Consider the following 18591-nt stretch of genomic DNA (forward strand, 5'->3'; position numbering starts at 1 on the left):
CTGAAAATTGAATGCCATGTAAGAAAAAAGAAAATGACAGAAGAAAATCCATCGGATGCTTCTCAATTCAAAGTAAGGTTGCAATACAATATATAATAATACTGAAAGGTTGAACATTAAATAAAAGGCATAACTAAAATGCATGCATGAGGAAATGAAAACTAATGGTTGAATGTAGTTCCTCCATGCAGAGAAACTAGGCTCTCTGCATACATTGCTAACGCAAATGCACACCCTTCAAATTGGAGTGTCTTTATCTCTTGGTTATTTGGATGATGCCAGGCCAGAAAGTCGCCTTCTTCATTCTCAAAGAAGATTTCACCATTGCTACCGACTCCTAATGGTATATGCACATAAGGAATAGGTTCAATGGTGAATAATTTTGTCCAAGAGTTCTTTAGACCTAGTTCACCCAACACCCATACATCATAGCATTTATTTCTCACACGATAATCATGACAAAGAAACCCACCAAGTGATCCGTTGATTTCCATTAAATAGGTAAGATAGTATGTTGTTCTACAGCTCTTACCCAAACCCCCATCAGGAAAAGGTGTTGCAACGAAAACTTCATTACTCATGTCAAATGAAAGGAGCAAATCTTCATTATCAACAATTGCCCAACAGTGATAAAATCCGTTGGAGTAGACTTGATTGTTCGTAGAAACATAGAAGAAATCAACATTCAAGTTGTCATTGAACTTTCTCCAAGAATCAGTAGTCAAGTTGTACAAAGCAACTCGCTTACCTCGGGGAGCGCTGAGGTCGTTATAATTGAAATTTCCGTCCCAAAATGTGTCAATCCTAATTACTTTATACTCATCTCTCTTCGAATCATAACCCAGACCAGCTACTTCAATACAATTTTGATAGCTTGGCGGATACTCAAAAGGACGCATGGGGAGAATTTTAAATTCCTTAGTCCCAATGTTCCACAAAAGAACACCACCAACACTGTTCCAAAGACAAATTATGCCATTGCAATAACCTCGGATATCTATACTTATTGGGTCATCGGTAAAGGAAGGAATATCAAGATTGGCAACAAGATCAAGAGTTTGATTGGAAATAAAAGAGACCATGGTCTTTCTCTCTATATAATTCTCATATTTGATGAGGAGACAGGTCCTGTTTTTACTAAAAGAATAGTGGGCAGTAATAAATTGAGGGCTTTGAATCAAGGAACACCAAGACTTACCAACACACCTAAATCGCTTTAGAGATTTGACAGGTAATCTTGCCAGAATATCCACCACAACATCTTCAGGCAGCGAATGGGTGATTGCTGCTGCAGCCATTGATAATCTTCCTTCACGTGTTCCCCTGTGCGTATGTAAACGAGAGATTGAGTATACGTACGCCACCTGGATCCAAGTAAAAAAATCCAAGAATACTCACCGCCGATTAAACTGCCAAAACCCAACAAAAATCTCTATCTCTTACACTTCTCCTTTACTGCCTTTTTAATTTTTGATAGTGTATTTCACGTGTTCTGGGGAAATTCTTGTGTTTTCGAATGAAATAGGTTTTTTTTTTTTTCTTTTTAATTCTAGATAGAATTTGACGAAGGTTCTGGGTATTAGGCTATTTAGGTGGGTGTGGTGGTTTCGGTGAGCAAGGGGTTGAAAGTGGTTTGGGCTTGGTGTTCCAGGGGCTAGGATGTTGGCTCTGGTAACTTGGTCGTTGGGCATTGGTATTGAGCTATCTGTGTAAAGGAGATGGGCTTTGCACTGGGCAAGGATTTCGACGCTGGTGGTGATTGTGGTCGTGCTTGGGGGTGTGCCAGTGGATGAGAAGGCTGGCAGTTGATGACGGTGGGTGTCTGTGTTGAGAAGGCCCGTGTGAGCTCTCTGTGTGCTTCGGGTGGTGACAACGGCCTGTCTGAAGCATTGGTAGGTAAGGTGAGAGTTGTGTTAAAAAAAATCCATAAAAAAAGTTATGGACAAAAGCGTAATTCGTGAGTGTGAGCCCAAAGTTCCTTTATCAAAACCCTTTTATTAATGTCTCATGTTATGGATTAAGTTTAATGGACGTTCGAGGTCCAAAAGTAAAATAGAAAGACAATCACTCTAATTCAATCTTGATTATTGTTTGCTTGTTACAAATAAATAGAATGGAAAATAAATCCTACTTTTCTTACTGTGTTTTAAAAATTCATCGCACCAAGCGAAAAAATGTCTTAAATATATTGATTCTCTTAATCAAAATTACTAAATGTTGTGATACAAAAGTTAGCTACGAAATTAAGGTTTTACCAGGAAACTTAGCAATTTATATAAACTCAACAAAACCAAAAGCATTGACCTCTATAATAGCCATAAAATCCATCTAAAAAAATATAAAAATTATCATCTTCATGCAATATTAAGTAACTCCATCAATGGCCTATATCTATATATTCATTAGCAAACCAAAAGTTTATTTCACCAAACAAACTAGCACTACAAGGATTTTTGTTTTTAGCGGTGTTTTTTTTACCATTTAACGGCGTTTATTAACACCACTATAAGTTTGCGGCATTTGCGAAAAAATGCCACGCAGAGTGCCACCTATTCACGTGTCGCAGTAAATAATGGCGTTTTTAAAAAAATGCCTCAATATTAGCGGCGTTTGTATTTGAAACGCCGCCATTTTAGCGGCGTTTATATCTTTTAGACGCCGTTACTTTAGAGGTGTTTGAATATGAAAACTTGTCAATATTAGCAGCGTTGTTGTAAGAAAACACCGTTGAATTGACGGCGTTTGTAATAGAAAATGCCATTACTTTAGAGGCGTTTAAATCTAAAAATGTCTCAATATTTGCAGTGTTTGTATGTTTTAGGTGCCGCTAATTCAGTAACATTTTTATAAGAAAAATGCTGTTGCTTTAGTGGCGTATCTATAAAAAAGCCATTAAAGTAGCAGCGTTTGCTGGAAAGAGCATCGCAACTTATAGTAGCGTTTTTTGCTACAAACGCCACTAAATTATTCATTTAGCGGCAACGCCTAACGCAAACGCAGCCATTATGTAAAAATGTATTTTTTCTTATAATAAATTTTATTTTCAGTAAAGAGCTAAATTTTAGAAATTAAAATTAATATAACTTCATCCATATTTAAATATACATCTAATTAATACAAAGTTTAATAATTAGTATAATAGCATTCAAATATTATAAATACATTAACCAAATAACATATTAAAATATATGAAATGGATAACTACATACATTTTGCTGGCTGCCAATTGATGAAGAAAATTTTTCACTTTGGTCACTAGCGTGCTCAACAACTTACTAAATAATACCATACAATTTTTAACACTTCATTGTATGCTTATTTTTTGTTTAAAAATTTTAATATTTACTAAATATAATATCTAAGTTGACGGAGCACCAAGATCATTTCCTGGAAATTGTTGTTGCACAAAATTCATAAGATGATTGAATCGATCATGCAACTACTGAAATTTTGCATGCTCTAGTTCCATTCTAGCACGTTCTTCTTCAATTTTGGCACACTCCTATTCTCTTTCTGCTTCCATTTGTTGAAAACGTTGTTGCATAGTTTGCAACTCCCCTCTCAATAGTGAAATGTCTCGCGAAGATGGATTTGCTGAGAGTGTAAATTACAGAGAGTTATGTCCTTAGTAGGCAGATGGTGTTGGACCCAATCCAAGGCCTCGAACTCGTCCATGCCTTTCTTTTCCAGCAACTTTGATGAATATCTGATTTTTCATTTCTTACATATTGAGAGAACTTTCAGCTGCTATTTCAATCTCAGCTGCCATTTTATCTTTCGCTTTCTCTAGTGAATTTGTCACAAACAACTATCAAGTTTAATGATTAATTGATTATATGTTAAAAAGAGTTAATATTTACTTTATGTTAAAATAGGTGATACAAATTACCACAATTTATTGCATTTTGACATTCATGTAAGATTCATCTTTTTTTTTGTGTGTTACACGAAAAGTTTCGCACGTTCAATTGTATGGCCCATCTCATTCTCCTATAGAAAAACATATGTTATTTGATAGGATACATAATAACCACAACTTATTTATGCATATCAATCCTGTCAATCAAGTATTACAATTTTAAAAAACTTTAATATTCTTTATTTATATTTTAGCCCTGTAACAACACAATAGTCTTAAATATACGCAATGAATAAAATCATTTTAAGCTTTCACACACTTTGATCATAGAAACCAAATTCAATTAGTTTCTCCCGGTTTAATATAAAGGATTGAAGCCAATCAATATGTTGAAAGCCATCCAAAATTTATTTGGATATTTGCCTTTCATATGCAAAAATATTCCTTAACAGACATAATTAACAACTTTTTCTCCCATATCAACCATAGAAACCAAGTTCAATCAATTGGACAAGCTTAATATCAAGTCTTGAAGCTATCGAAACTGTTAAAATATAACAATAACAACAACCAGATAATAAAGGTGTAAATATGCATAAACAGTAACTTTTCATACATATCATCTGTGTAACTAAGTTTAAAACTTTTGATAAGTTTAGATCATGTATTAAAACAATAAAATCTATTAAAACAGAACAATAAATGTTAATTTTCACATTTACCTTTTAACGGCAGAAAAAGTGCTTTCATTGGAATAAGTTAAGTATCATAAACTTACGATTTCTTTTTGCTTTCTTGCAAAACTTTTTGATCTACTTGTGTGGCTATATTTCTATTGCTTTCTGATACCAATCCCAATCTGTTCTCTTTCATGTCAAAAAAAATAATTGCTTATATGATATAAATACAAATATTACCAACTGAAACCATTAAACATTTTCATCATTTCATTCTACTATATGAAGTTATAAACTAGTACCTCTTATTTTCTTGAGAATCAAAATCTAACCAGTTGTTCACATTGCCACCTAATCACATTACAGGGTAGATTTTACATCATCGCCTCTACAGTAGTATTTTGATCGAAATACTTATTCTTCAAACTATATTTATAATCTTTCCATTTCTTTCCAATGACTTAAACACAAATGAAGTTGGTATTTCAAGTACAAATCTTACCTGTAATAATACAATAAGAAATGTTTGAATAAGTAAACAAAGTGTTAAATAAAAAATTTGAATATATCTAATTAATTATACTAATACCTCACTAAAGTTTAACGCATTGGCCTTAACTTCTTCTGGTACATTATGCCATGTTTCATAATGAATAGGCAATTTCATTCCATTACGGGCTAGCATACCTAGAAACCCAGCCAACAATTAAGCCTCTTCACCAATTGGTTGCCTATTAGAGTTTACAAATACTATAATATGTTCGTTAGGAGGGAGTGCAAACAGTTCCTTCAAAGTTGTCTAGCCTCTAGTCCTCTGTTGACCATTGTTATCAACTGCAACAAATATAAAATTTATTTGTAAAATCACAATACTTATATCATTATACGCGAATTTTAAAATTGGAGTATATCATACCTGCATTCAAATTTAAAGCATAATCAATTGATGGGGTACTATCTAAACCTAGACCTCCCGTATTATCAGATCCAATATCAGTTGAAGGGTTAGAAGTGACGGAGTTAGATCGGACTATACGTTTATTTGCCTCTAAATAATGCGGTCCATAGCCAACTTCTATAGGTGCCGTAGGTAGTTTAGAAGTAATATCTCTGATATGTTTTTCTTTCAACCTATTTCTTCGCATTGTAGCTTACCTACATCATAAAAGTGAATATATAAAAAATGTTAGTTCAAAAGATATATAAAGACAATAATTATACAATAGTTAATGTGACATTATTTACATACTATTATTTACCGCATTATGTTTTAAACACTCGAATTGCAAATTATAGGTGCAGGGAATCATGGTTCGTAAATGGCTTGAGTAATATCTTCGCGAACCCATTGAGTGTAGGTACTGAAGATATTCTCATCCAAGTTTTGTTCAGCAAAAAGACAACATTCAGTTTCATGATCAACATCATTTTGGTATCTAACCCCATATCAAATAAGTCTCTAGGTTTGTTTTCGAAGAACAACAAACCAGCCTAATTCTTTCAGATCTTCAGAGTTAAATACTTGTTTTACTTGAGATGAAAATACATAAGGTTCATCGATGAGTTGTTGTCCAGGGTGAATTAATTGAGAAAAATTCACAAGTGTAAATCCGTACTGATCTTTCTTAAAACCTCTCACACTATTCACATAAGCCCAATCATACCGAAATAAGACAACTTTCCACTTCCCATAATAATTCAACTCAATGATGTCATTAATCATGCCATAATAGTCAATATTTCCCTCTGAGGGGTTTATGTTCCTAGCACTAGCATAGCTAATAGTTGATGAAGTCCCAACAACTCCTAAATTTTATGTACTTTGAAATCTCTCATGGGATTTTGTGTGAAATCTAAATCCATTGATGATGAAACCTTTATATCGTTTCACAATCCAATTCAGATCGTGTGAAAAACACTTCACCTCTTCACTAACAAGCCTTCCACTACAAACTTATAAAAATGGGATAAATATATATATGTTATTAATATTATTTTTACCGTAAGCATTCTATGTAGATAAAAAAAATGGGAAGTATGGCATTACTTATAGTTGCTCCTAACCATTCATGAAAGTTTTTAGCGAATAACTTATCAACCTCTTGAGGATTTGATTGTCGATAATGTGCAGGATCTCTCAAATTATTTCTATACTCACTATAAAGCATCATGAGTTAAGTATTAACACTAAAAAAAGAAACACAATAAAGTATGCCTAATGTAATGAATAATTTCCTTGCTAAACAACTAACGTGTGAAACGATTCAATTGAGTCATGATGAAAAAAAACATATCGATGTGCTTGTGCCCAAGATTTATCATCTAACTCCACAAATTTAGCTATACCTATAGGTTGTCTAAAACTTTAAAAAAGATAATTATAGGCCGAGTCTGTATGCTGCATACCAACATTTCTCGAAAGTTCATTAAATCTCGTTTCAACATCTTCCAAATAACGAAAACAAAATGTCATACATTCTTCTACTAAATATCTTTTAGTAATAAAACCTTCTGGATAATGTTTGTTGTGATAATAAGACTTTAACCTCCTTAAAAACCTATAGCATAAAACATTAGTTATATGTTAGTTTAAGTAGATTGGCTTGATAATCAATGAAAACATATTCAATCTATCAAAAAATAATACATTTCAATAGGATACATCCATTGATAATAAATTGACCTATTGACCTTTACTTCATATGGAAGGTGGATAACCAAATGCATCATAATAGTGAAGAAGTTTTGAGGAAAATCTTCTCTAAATGGCATAAAGTAATCGCACTTCAATCTTGAACTTTGTCAAGCTCTACCATATTCATACATTTCTGACATATAGATTTAAATATGTTACTCAATTCAATTACCATAGTAGTCACTTACTTTGACATTGATGAGCGTAAAGCAATTAGAAGTAAATCTTGCATCAAAATGTGATAATCATGTGACTTCAATGAAGAAAGTTTTTGCTCTTTCATATTCACACATCTTGATTTATTTGACGCATAGCCATTTGAAACTTTGACATTTTTCAAAACCTTGCAAAACACATCTTTTTCAGCTTTAAAAATCCTAAAACAAGCAGCATGCAATCGATATTTGCCATTAGGAAGCACCATCGAATAAAGGTCTAGGCAAATCCCCATATCAACTAGGTCAAGTCGACTCTTTAAGTCATCTTTGGATCTTCTATTCACATTGAGAATTGTCTCGATTAAATTTTTGAAAACATTCTTCTCTATGTGCATCAAATCAAGGTTATCGCGTAATAAATTATATTTTCAATAAGGCAACTCAAAAAAAATACTTCTTTTTTTTCATAACTCATTCTCATTGGGGTCATCTACTTCATCGTCCTCTTCATCACTTTGAACATTAAGATCACCAACTTCTGTATGACTATCATAAATCTGCGTAATACAAGGCCATACACCTTCACAGATGTACCTTACTCTTTTTCTTAATGAAGTCATTTTTTCATATATGAAATTAATATTTTTTAATTTTGACAAGATATTAGACCCACTAATGGGTAAAAACGATCTCTTTAACTCTTCAGTTCCATCAAACATATGTTTTTGAAATCTAAATCGATGATTATCATCTAACCATTGATGATGTCCCATATAACAGAACTTCCTACCATTACGTAACCATGTCAAACATGTCTATGTAGCACAACATGGACAAGCATAACGACCTTTTATACTTTAACAAGATAAATTCGCATAAGCAAGAAAATCATTGATAGTCCATAATAAACCTGTATGCATATTAAAGTTCTCTACTTTTGACACATTATAGGTCTTAACTCTTTCTTGTAATTGCTTTAACTCTTTTATAAGAGGTTATAAGTAGATGTCTATATCCTTACCCGAACTTTTTTCCTCAAAAATTATCGTAGACAATATAAATGACTGTTGTTTCATAGCAATCCATGGTGGCAAATTATAAGGAATGAATACAACTGGCCAAGTACTATAAGAAGTACTCATCATTTAAAATCGGTTGAATCCATCAGATGCTAGTCCAAGCATAATATTTTGAGGATCAGATGCAAAGTTAGGAAACCTAGAATGAAATGACTTCTATGTCAAAGAATCCGGAGGATGCCTCAATGATCCATTATCCGTCTGTTTCTTTTAATGCCATCTTATTGAATCTATAGTTTTGAAAGACATGTACAGTCGTTGAAGTCTTGGTATTAATGAAAAATAGCGTAAAACCTTAACAGGCTTTTTTTTGACACATACCTCATCACCATCATCATTTAAACTTTCATCCAGGTTTTTGTCGACCCAACGAGAAACACTACACAAATGACAAGATTCTTGATTTTTTTTATCCTTCAAATATAGCATGTAATCATTGGGATAACTATGAATTTTCTCATATTTGAGACCTAAATCCTTGATCATCTTCTTTGATTTCTTACAAGATTTAAGGATTTTTACAAAAGGAAACATTTCTTTCATAAACTGTAATAATAAAGTCAGAGAGTTTCCCGTCCATCCACATAAGCATTTCAAGTGAAAAAGATGAACACAGAAAAAAAACCTTGAATGCCTTGATCCCTCAAAAAGTTCTTCATTCATCTCGTCAAGCAATCTATAAAACTTTGATGCTTCTCCTTTAGGTTTATTGGGGTAACGTACACCTATCCCATGTTCACCAAATTCATGCATTTCAACATTGGACTGATTAAAAAAGATTAGGAAAATTTTGGTTATGAATGTTAAAAGCATCTCGCAACATGCCTTCAATGTCATTTGCCATAAAGGGATTATGTTGGTGATGGAGAGCCTTTAATGTTGAAAAAATTGTAGTGGAAGACCTTGACGGTACAGACTCTCCATGAAAATACCAATTAACATACCCCGATGAAATCCAATACAAATTAAATGCTCATAAACAACTTGATGTATTTGCCATTCGATATTACCACATTTCACACATGGGCATAATATTATATTATCTTCACTTGTATTCTTAAATGCAAAATTAAGAAAATTTACCACTCCATCTCTGTACTGTTACCTGAATCTTGACTTTTGCATCCAACTCTTATCCATTTATTAGTTGCTACATTATTAGACAAAATGTATATAAATAATTAATATGAAAATGAACTTGTACATTTGCATAGTTTACTATGATTTAAACAAATTATGATAATAAGAGTAGTACTTACACAAAACAAGAACTCTTTGTTGTCAAATAATTTATCAGCTACCAGATATTATGATTGCTAAAACTCTACTGCTAACGTAGATAGTACCCAAGAGTATTTGTAGTTGGGGCTGACATCAGGTGAAATAAGGTGGGTTTTGGAGAAAACATTTTTCACCAAAAAAAAAATCATGAATTGCAACAGCTGAAAGAATAGTCAAATGAAGTAAAAGCTAAAGTCAATAAGTTATGAATAGTCGAAATAGGGTTGTAAAAGACAATGTTCGAATACTAAAAGCAGAAGGAAAGGGAAAGTAAATTGTACTTGGTCTGAAAAAAGAAATAGTATAATATTGAAGATGAAGCTTAAAGTTGGTGATTGGATACGCTAAGTTTGGGAAGATATTATTGGACAGGATTATGGAAGGCGTTGACTAACAAAAAATGCCAACAATAATTCCCTTCTAACTATTTTTTGAATACATTATAGGTGCCTTGAACATATCGCCACACAAATTATAAAACTGTTATTGAAGGCGTATATCCAAAAAAGACACCTTTAATAATTCCTACCATAATGTTACGTAGTTACTGAAGGTGGTTGCAGAAAACTATGCCTTCAATAATTTTCGTACATAAAATATCCCCTAATTATTGAAGGTGACTTTGATTATAAAATGCCTTTAATATACCACAATGGTAATGGAAGGCATTTAATAGAAAAGGCACCTTTAGTATACCTTTAAATTTAATAATCCATTACTGAAGGTGTTTGTTATAATTGAAAATGCCTTCAAAATTTTCCTACAAAAATCTTTTGGGAATTAATAAAGATGACTTGTACTGAAACATGCCTTCTATATAGAGGCAGACAAATTGCATCACTATTATTGAAGGCGGCTTTAATTATAAAATACATTTAATATACCACGATGGAAATGAAAAACGTTTAATACAAAAGACGCCTTCAGTATACCTTTAAATTTAATAATCTATTACCGAAGACATTTGCTATAACTGAAAACACCTTCAAAATTTTCCCACAAAAATCTTTTGGGAATTAATAAAGGTGACTTGTATTGAAACATGCCTTCTATATAGAGGCAGACAAATTGCATCACTGTTATTGAAGGTGGCTTTAATTATAAAACACCTTCAATATACCATGACGGTAATAGAATGCGTTTAATAGAAAAGGCACCTTCAGTATACCTTTAAATTTAATAATCTATTACCGAAGGCATTTGTTATAACTGAAAACGCCTTCAAAATTTTCCCACAAAAATCTTTTAGGAATTAATATAGGCGACTTGTACTGAAACATGCCTTCTATATAGAGGTAGACATATAGCATCACTGTTATTGAAGGCGGCTTTGATTATAAAATACCTTCAATATACCACGATGGTAATGGAAGGCGTTTAATAGAAAATGCGCCTTTAGTATACCTTTAAATTTAATAATCCATTACCGAAGGCATTTGTTATAACTGAAAACGCTTTTAAAATTTTCCCTCCATATATTTTTGAGATTATTAAAGGTGTCTTCTACTTTAAAATGCCTTCTATAAATCGCCACACAAATTGTAACAATGTTATTGAAGGCGTATATCTAAGAAAAATACCTTTTGTAATTAGCATCATAGTTTGAACATAATTATTGAAGGCGATTGCAAATAACACTGCCTTCAATAATTTTCTAAAAACAAATTTACCCGGATTCTTAAAGGCATCTTTTATTATAAAACTGCCTTCAATAATTTGAAAAATCTAAAATAATTAAAGGCGATTTATAACTGAAAACACCTTTTATAATTTTTAATGATTATAGAAGGCATTTTTTTTAGCTTACGCCTTTAATAAGTTGGTTAGACAATTTTAAAGGCGTATAATTAAAGGCATCTTTTTTGTAATAAATGCCTTCAAAAATTCTAAATAAAACTTTCAAGTGCTTATTGAAGGCATTGTTCTATGGGAATGCCTTTAATAATTAATTTTATATTCATTTCCTTATTTTGAACATAGGAATTTGTAGAGGGCTAGTACATAGAATGATTAGAAGCTGTGTTTTTCTACCAAACAAACCAAACCCTTAAACAGATTTCTAGCAAACCATTCCTTTGTTTCTCCCATTCGTCACCACTAACCTTCAACAAATCATTACTACGATCCTCTGTTTTAACTAGTAGGTCTTTTTTTTTAGTTTACTATTTTATTTACACCTTCAATAAAGAATTTTTGTTTTTTCAGTTCCATAATGTTGACATATGGGTTTATATTTTTTTCAATAACATCACCGTTAGCATAGTCATCCAAGATTCTATTCCTATTGCAAGTATGCTATTTTTATGTAGTACGCATTCAATATTGTGGTTTGGTGAACCTTGTTGACTGATATTGTATTGTCGAATTGTATGATATTGAAGGTCTAAAAAGTCATTTTTCATGCTGAATGGTTTGCTAACCTTGTTGTCTGATATTGTTTTGTTGAATGGGTTTGAATGGGGCTTGCAAAAGGGTGTGTTTGATCACATTGCTGAATGGCGTGCTAAATGCTGTTTTTGTACATAGTATGGTATTGGTTGTATTAAATTAAGTACAATGATCAATTTATAAGAACATTTTGTCTAATTCGTATAATTATGATCAATATTGTAGATAATATAGACTCCGCACAAAATCATTTTTCTTCTAATGAGTAGGCAGAAGAAAGAAATGTAGGCCAAAAAAGAAAGAGAAGGGGCCTAAATAAATAAATCAAAGTGGCTGATGAAAAAATTCATGTTGAATTCAATCGAAGTGGGTAGCCTGTGTCGAAAAGTGCTGCCAAAATGGCTATTCATATTAGAGCTATTGTTCGTTGGAGGATTTCAATTATGTATATTGATTGGTGACGAGTTCCTAATGATCTAAATGATGAAATATGGCAGTCCGTTGTGGTATGTTTATTCAACTATTTCGTAAAATTTGTTATATGATCATTTAATGGAAATTCAATGTGTTGAAACTATTTGTGTTAACTTATTTATGAACGGTTCGATGTCCCAATTGAGTATAAAAAGATTGTGTTACAATCAGATAAAAATATTTTCAGAGACTTTAAAAGTAAATTGACAACCTAATATATTTTATCGCTAACTAAAGAAGGTGATGTTTTGGCTATTCCACCTGTAGCATATGCAAATGTCATAACTGTTGAGGATTAGATAAATTTTGTTCAATATCGACTTTTAGAAGATTTCTTGATACGCAAACTCATAACCAAATTAGTTCGAGTTTATAAGTCTTTATGTAATATAGCCTTTGATCTTCATATGTGATTGACATAATTTCTTGATTTTGTAGAAAGTCAAAGAACAACATCAGGACATTCAGGCAAAACAGCCATATCACCATTGGGCAGCAAGAAAAACATATGCAAATGTGAAGTTTCAGCTTGTATGTATTCGCATACTTCATTTATACTCATTAATGAATAATTATGAACATTCATTTCATACATTCTGATTCTTTTATTACGGTAATTTAATAAGAATCTGTGAGCTCAAACACAGAAGTTTTCAAATGGGATGTCTGGAAACAAGGACATCTACATAAGGATGGATCCTTCATAGATGAAGCAACGGAGGAAATGGCAAAAAAGATTATATGTATAACTACTTTTTTTATAAAATGTATGATTAGCATTGTGGATGTATGCATGAGTGTATAGTAGCTTGTGTAGATTTATTGACCTCAACTTCATTAGTGAGCAGAGTGGCACAGTCGTGTATCGTGCTAATCATGTGATCTAATGCATGAAACGAACAGTTGATTATTATTTGTTCTCGTATAATGCACAGTAAGCTATATTCCAACCTTAATTACTCCAACCTTCTCTATTCTATGATCTGATGCGTATTCTGAGTATTTGATTGTTATTATTTTACAGTCATCATTTGGTGCTTATTGTGGTTGACACCAAATCCTTAACGTCATACCTTCTTAATTCAGTTAATCCAACGGTGATGCTTAATCCCGATATTCAAACTTTTATAAAGAAGTATTACAGTACTTTACTATATCATATATGTTCTGTTTCTTCATAAGAAATTTTATTTATGGTAACACTAATTTTTTTATTTTTAATTTAGGGTAATAAAAGCTTTCAACAAGAAGGTAAAGAAATCGAAATGGGTGTCACTTTCTCAAATGTCAAATTTATTCTTTTAATGTCAAGTTTTTGTAGATATATATTTTCTAAAACTTGTCAATTTGACTTTCAGGTACCTCATCAACCCGATAATACTGAATGTGGATATTATGTCCTTCGTTTTATGTGAAAGATAGTGTTACATGATTTTATGACCACACCATTCAAGGTTAGTATAAATTTCATATACTCGTTATATATTCAAAAAATAAAATGGTACATTATGTTCTCAATGCTTAACATTTACTTCTGATATTTTTTCTAGTGGGAGGGTAAAGAAAGCTTCACGGAAGAGGAGCTGGATGAAGTCCATAAAGAATGGTGTGATTATGTTTTGTCATTTATCAATGTTGATAAACCTTCAGGTTAGACATTGTTGGTTTAATGTAAATATATATGGAACAAATTGTTATAATGTTTTTAACATGCCATTTTGAATAGCAACTTTAACTTTGTACATTGGGGGTATTGGTTTAATATTATTGTTATACTTAATATTAATACAAATGTGTACTGAATAAATTACTGAGCATGATTATTTCAGAAAAGTATATTAATATGGCAATGTTGTCAGTTTTATTTTCATATGTGTGGTCAATTTTTTGATATACAACAATGTTCATTTTGCAAATTCAAAAATGTAATTCCTAGTATCAATATATAAACCAAATGTTTTCTAGGCATAAATATATAACTGACACCAAACGTTTTTCTGAGCATAAACCTACAACTGACTTCACATATAAAGTATCAATTATGTTTTTTTCATGCGATTAGTAAAGGCGTTTATAGCAAGAAAACACCTTCAATCACCATTAACATAAAACATTAAAGGTATTTTTTTACGAAAATCGCCTTCAATAATCCCCCAAAAAATTATTGTCTAGAATATTACAGGCATTTTAGGCAAAAAAATACCTTCAATAATACTAACTACGAATTAATCGAATGGATTATGAAGGGCATTTTCCTGTGGGTACTGCCTTCAATAAGCCCAATAAAATGTTTATAAAGGCGTTTCTGGATATAGCCACCTTTAATAATTCTACAATTAGAATTTATCATTGGGAATATTAAAGGCGTATCGAGCTAAAAACGCATTCAATCATCGCATCCAAGTTTCGTTAATGGAATATTGAAGGTAGTTTTTACAAAACCGCCTTTAAAAATAAATAAATTATTTACTCATTCGATTATAGAAGGTGAGTTCAGCCAAAAATGTCTTCAAGAATCGACTCCATAGTTTTCCTATCGATTATTAAGGGCGTCTCTCCAAGAAAAACGCCTTCGCCCTTATATGAAAATTTTTTTAAAGCAATTGTGAAGGCGTTTTGCCAAAAAAACGCCTAGAATAATCAATAACAAATTATATGTGCCTAAGCCCAAAAAAATGCCAAAGTACAGATCGAACCAACAACCTAACGGGAATCATCCATACAATCCAAACAAATTGACAAGCTTAATATTGAATAATATCTGAACAGAATAAATTTAATAAGCCTCGAAATAATTATTAAAGGTGTATCTTGTAGATAACGCCTTCATTAATCTTATACAATTTTTTTTGACGTGATTATTAAAAGCGTTGTCTGTAAAAAATACACCTTAACTATTCATCAAAAATTAAAAAAAATATTCACGGCATTTTACTCGAGAAACACCTCTAATATCAAGTATTGGTGGCGTTTATAAGTAACAATGCCGCTAATTGTATATTTAGTGGTGTTTGGATAATAAACGCCTGAAGTTTTATAAAAACATGAAAGCTAGTAACGTTTGTAAGTGAAAGGCCGCTACAAAACTGTTGCTAAAATGCCATTTTGCTGTAGTGTAGGGACGAAAAGAGAAAAAATAAAACAGTTTTCAATTTGACGATCTCTACGAAGATTAAAAAGAAACATGAAAAAATAAAAGCCGAGTAAATTAGGGCCAAAAGATATATAGTTGCCACCAAGATTTCTCCAGACTAAAAATTTTATTTGATAGTTTTAGTAAACCAAACAATTAAAGAGCAAATAAAAAGCTGCATTTATGCCAAGAAACTAAAAAGTTTCAGATTTGCAAAATACCAAGTTACTTGCATAATTACATGCAAAGACATCATATAATTACCTTTATTCAAATTAATATTAAGTTGGCATTACATTTACATTTCTACCCTTCACATTTTATTGAGGAAAGACAAGCCCTGGTGCACATTTGCACATTTGAATAATTAACCGGATTATTATTCTTTGAGAGTAATCGATGAAATTAATTCCATGGTCATCTATACACAATACAACCTCATGCAATTTAAAAGTTTTTTTGTCCATGTTACATCGAAGTTTAAGATCAATATGTATCTTATTCTTTATAACCATTGTAATAGATGCATGCTTATATATTCTAAAATGAGTTGGAGTGATTTCAGCATTGGTAATAACTTTGAAGATGTCTACACAATCTTTGATATCCAAAGCCAATTTGAAGTAGGGAAATTGATTAAAATTATATTCATAACAAATCCCATGCTTTATCCACTCATGCCCCAAAAAACATCATTTGGCATAATAGGACTTGACCAAACTAACCAACATGTGAGGTTTCAACATTGTGATCTATCAAAGAAAAAATTTTAAAAGCATTAATTGATTTTATTTGGTAATATGACACAATGCAAGAATGATTACATATATGATAGATAACACTTATTAAACTGACTGAATTGGTATTATATGGAGTGGACCTACAGTTAATGAGATATGGTTTTGTCTTATTGGTTCCCTGATTCGTGAAATTCGAAATCAGAGGAAAAATGTATACCGCACATTTAGATGATTGCAAGTTGAACGAGACCATTGTCGTGCCAATTTAAAGAATCAATAATTTGCAGCAAAATAATCAATGTAAAAAAGCAAAAAGAATGTAAAGATAATCAAAGACGTGGTTGCCATGATACTTGGAGAGAAAAGCATGAAAGAAAAAAGAACTCCAATGCTAGAGAATGAAATGATAAACTTATCATTTAGCTTTCAATTTATCCTAATTTTTTTTACGTGGCATCTACAAAAATCAAAAATCTTTTTTGATGTGACATACATAAAAATCAAAATTTTACAACAATCTTTTATGCATTTGATTTTTACGTTGTCATCAATTCAAAAGCCAATTTTAGTAAACATGATCCAACTAAATGTCATTCTTATAAATTTATTGTTTTAAAACTATCTGTGAGGTTTTTGATTTTTGTACTTATATATATTTTTCTGCATAAAATATTTTCCTATAAGTAACCTATATATATTGTAGACACCCAATTTGATCCAGGCCCAGATCATTTGGGCCTAGTCCAAATGGGTGGTCCACCTTGTTTTTATTATTTTGTATTTTATATTTTATTATTTTATTATTTTTATTTTTATTATTCTTTATTTTATTATTTTTATTTTTATATATATTTTTTCTTTATATCTTATGTATTTGTTATTTATTTATTATTACTATTTATTTTTTATTTTTTTATGTTAATATATATATTTTATTTATCTAGTTATATATTTATTATTATTTATCTATTGTAATTTATCTAGTATTATTTTTATCTGTTAATATTTTGATTTATCTGATTTCTTTCTTTAATTATCTATTAATATTTTTTTATTTATTTGATTTTTTATTTTTTTTTTTCAGATTTTTTTTTGGTTGGAGATTGGAACAATTTTGAAAAATCCTACCGTGAATGAGGATTCAATCAGAGTCCATATTAGATTCAATGATTGAATCCCAATCCAAAGAGGAGTTGGGATTGATCAGAAACTCTTCTGATCAATCCCTATAAAAAGACCCTCGGATCAAAGGAAAAACAGAGAAAAAAAAGAAAAGTACAGAGAAGATTTAAAGGCTAAAAAGGTTTTGGTGCGTTTAGAACAGCTCTAGGAATCGATGGGAATTTTTGAAGAATTTTTGTGAATTTTTTTTCTGGAAATTTCTGAAAAATTTTTAAATTTCGGTTGAATTTTCTGACAAATGTTGAATTTTTCGATGACTATTCCGGCCAAGTTTGAATTTTTCAGCCAGCTGCTCAGTTTTCGACAAGAATTTCTAAAAACCAACTAACTTTTTGAAACTTTCGGCAAAAAATCCAGATTCTGACAAAATTTTTAGAATCCGGTGAATATTTAACCGAAGTTTTTCGGGTATTTTAGAGAGAAGGGAGAGAAGAGGAAGGAAGAAAGAGAGAGGGAAAGCTCGGTCTGCTGAAAAAATGAAAGAATTAGCCTTTTATACCTGCTGAAAACGACGTCGTTTTGGCGTTACTATGCCAATAGGATCCGCCCATTTTGAAATCGGGCGACTTGGCTCGAGGGTCGACCCATTTTCGACCTACGTTCAACCCGCTTCTTCGAGCTGAGCCGACACTCCTAAGCCACTTCTTCGAGCCATTTTTCTTTCTTAAGCTGAACCGAACCGAGCCGTAAGCCGAGCCATTTTCATTTTTTTTATTTTTTTTTATATATTTATTTATTATTATTATTATTATTATTTATTTATTAGATTAGATTTGTTTAATATTTTTTCTATTTTTATTTATTTTTTTATTTTTATTTTCATTTTTATTATTATTATTATTTTCTCTTTAAATAAAATTCAAAAAATATTTTTGAGGAAAAGTTGAAAGTATCAATTTTCCTTAAAAATAAATTTTCAAAAAAG

General features: G+C 31.3%; 1 protein-coding gene across 1 annotated transcript; it reads right to left on the reverse strand.

Moving 5' to 3' along the window:
• Positions 1-19: 19 nt before the first annotated feature.
• Positions 20-2093, reverse strand: LOC111293395 (F-box/kelch-repeat protein At3g06240-like). Its single transcript, XM_089767318.1, has 2 exons — positions 1399-2093; positions 20-1323 (listed from the first exon to the last, which is right to left on the reverse strand). The coding sequence occupies exon 2, from the start codon at positions 1296-1298 to the stop codon at positions 162-164; it is 1137 nt and encodes a 378-aa protein (XP_089623444.1). The 5' UTR covers positions 1299-1323; positions 1399-2093; the 3' UTR covers positions 20-161.
• Between the last annotated feature and the right edge of the window lie 16498 nt (positions 2094-18591).

This window comes from Durio zibethinus, chromosome 10, assembly GCF_047325235.1.
Source record: "Durio zibethinus cultivar Kanyao isolate XHJ-2024 chromosome 10, ASM4732523v1, whole genome shotgun sequence".
Lineage (NCBI taxonomy): Eukaryota > Viridiplantae > Streptophyta > Magnoliopsida > Malvales > Malvaceae > Durio > Durio zibethinus.

Coding starts and splice junctions, on each gene's coding strand:
- LOC111293395 (XM_089767318.1), bottom strand. CDS start 1,298: ATGGCTGCAGCAGCAATCACCCATTCGCTGCCTGAAGATGTTGTGGTG.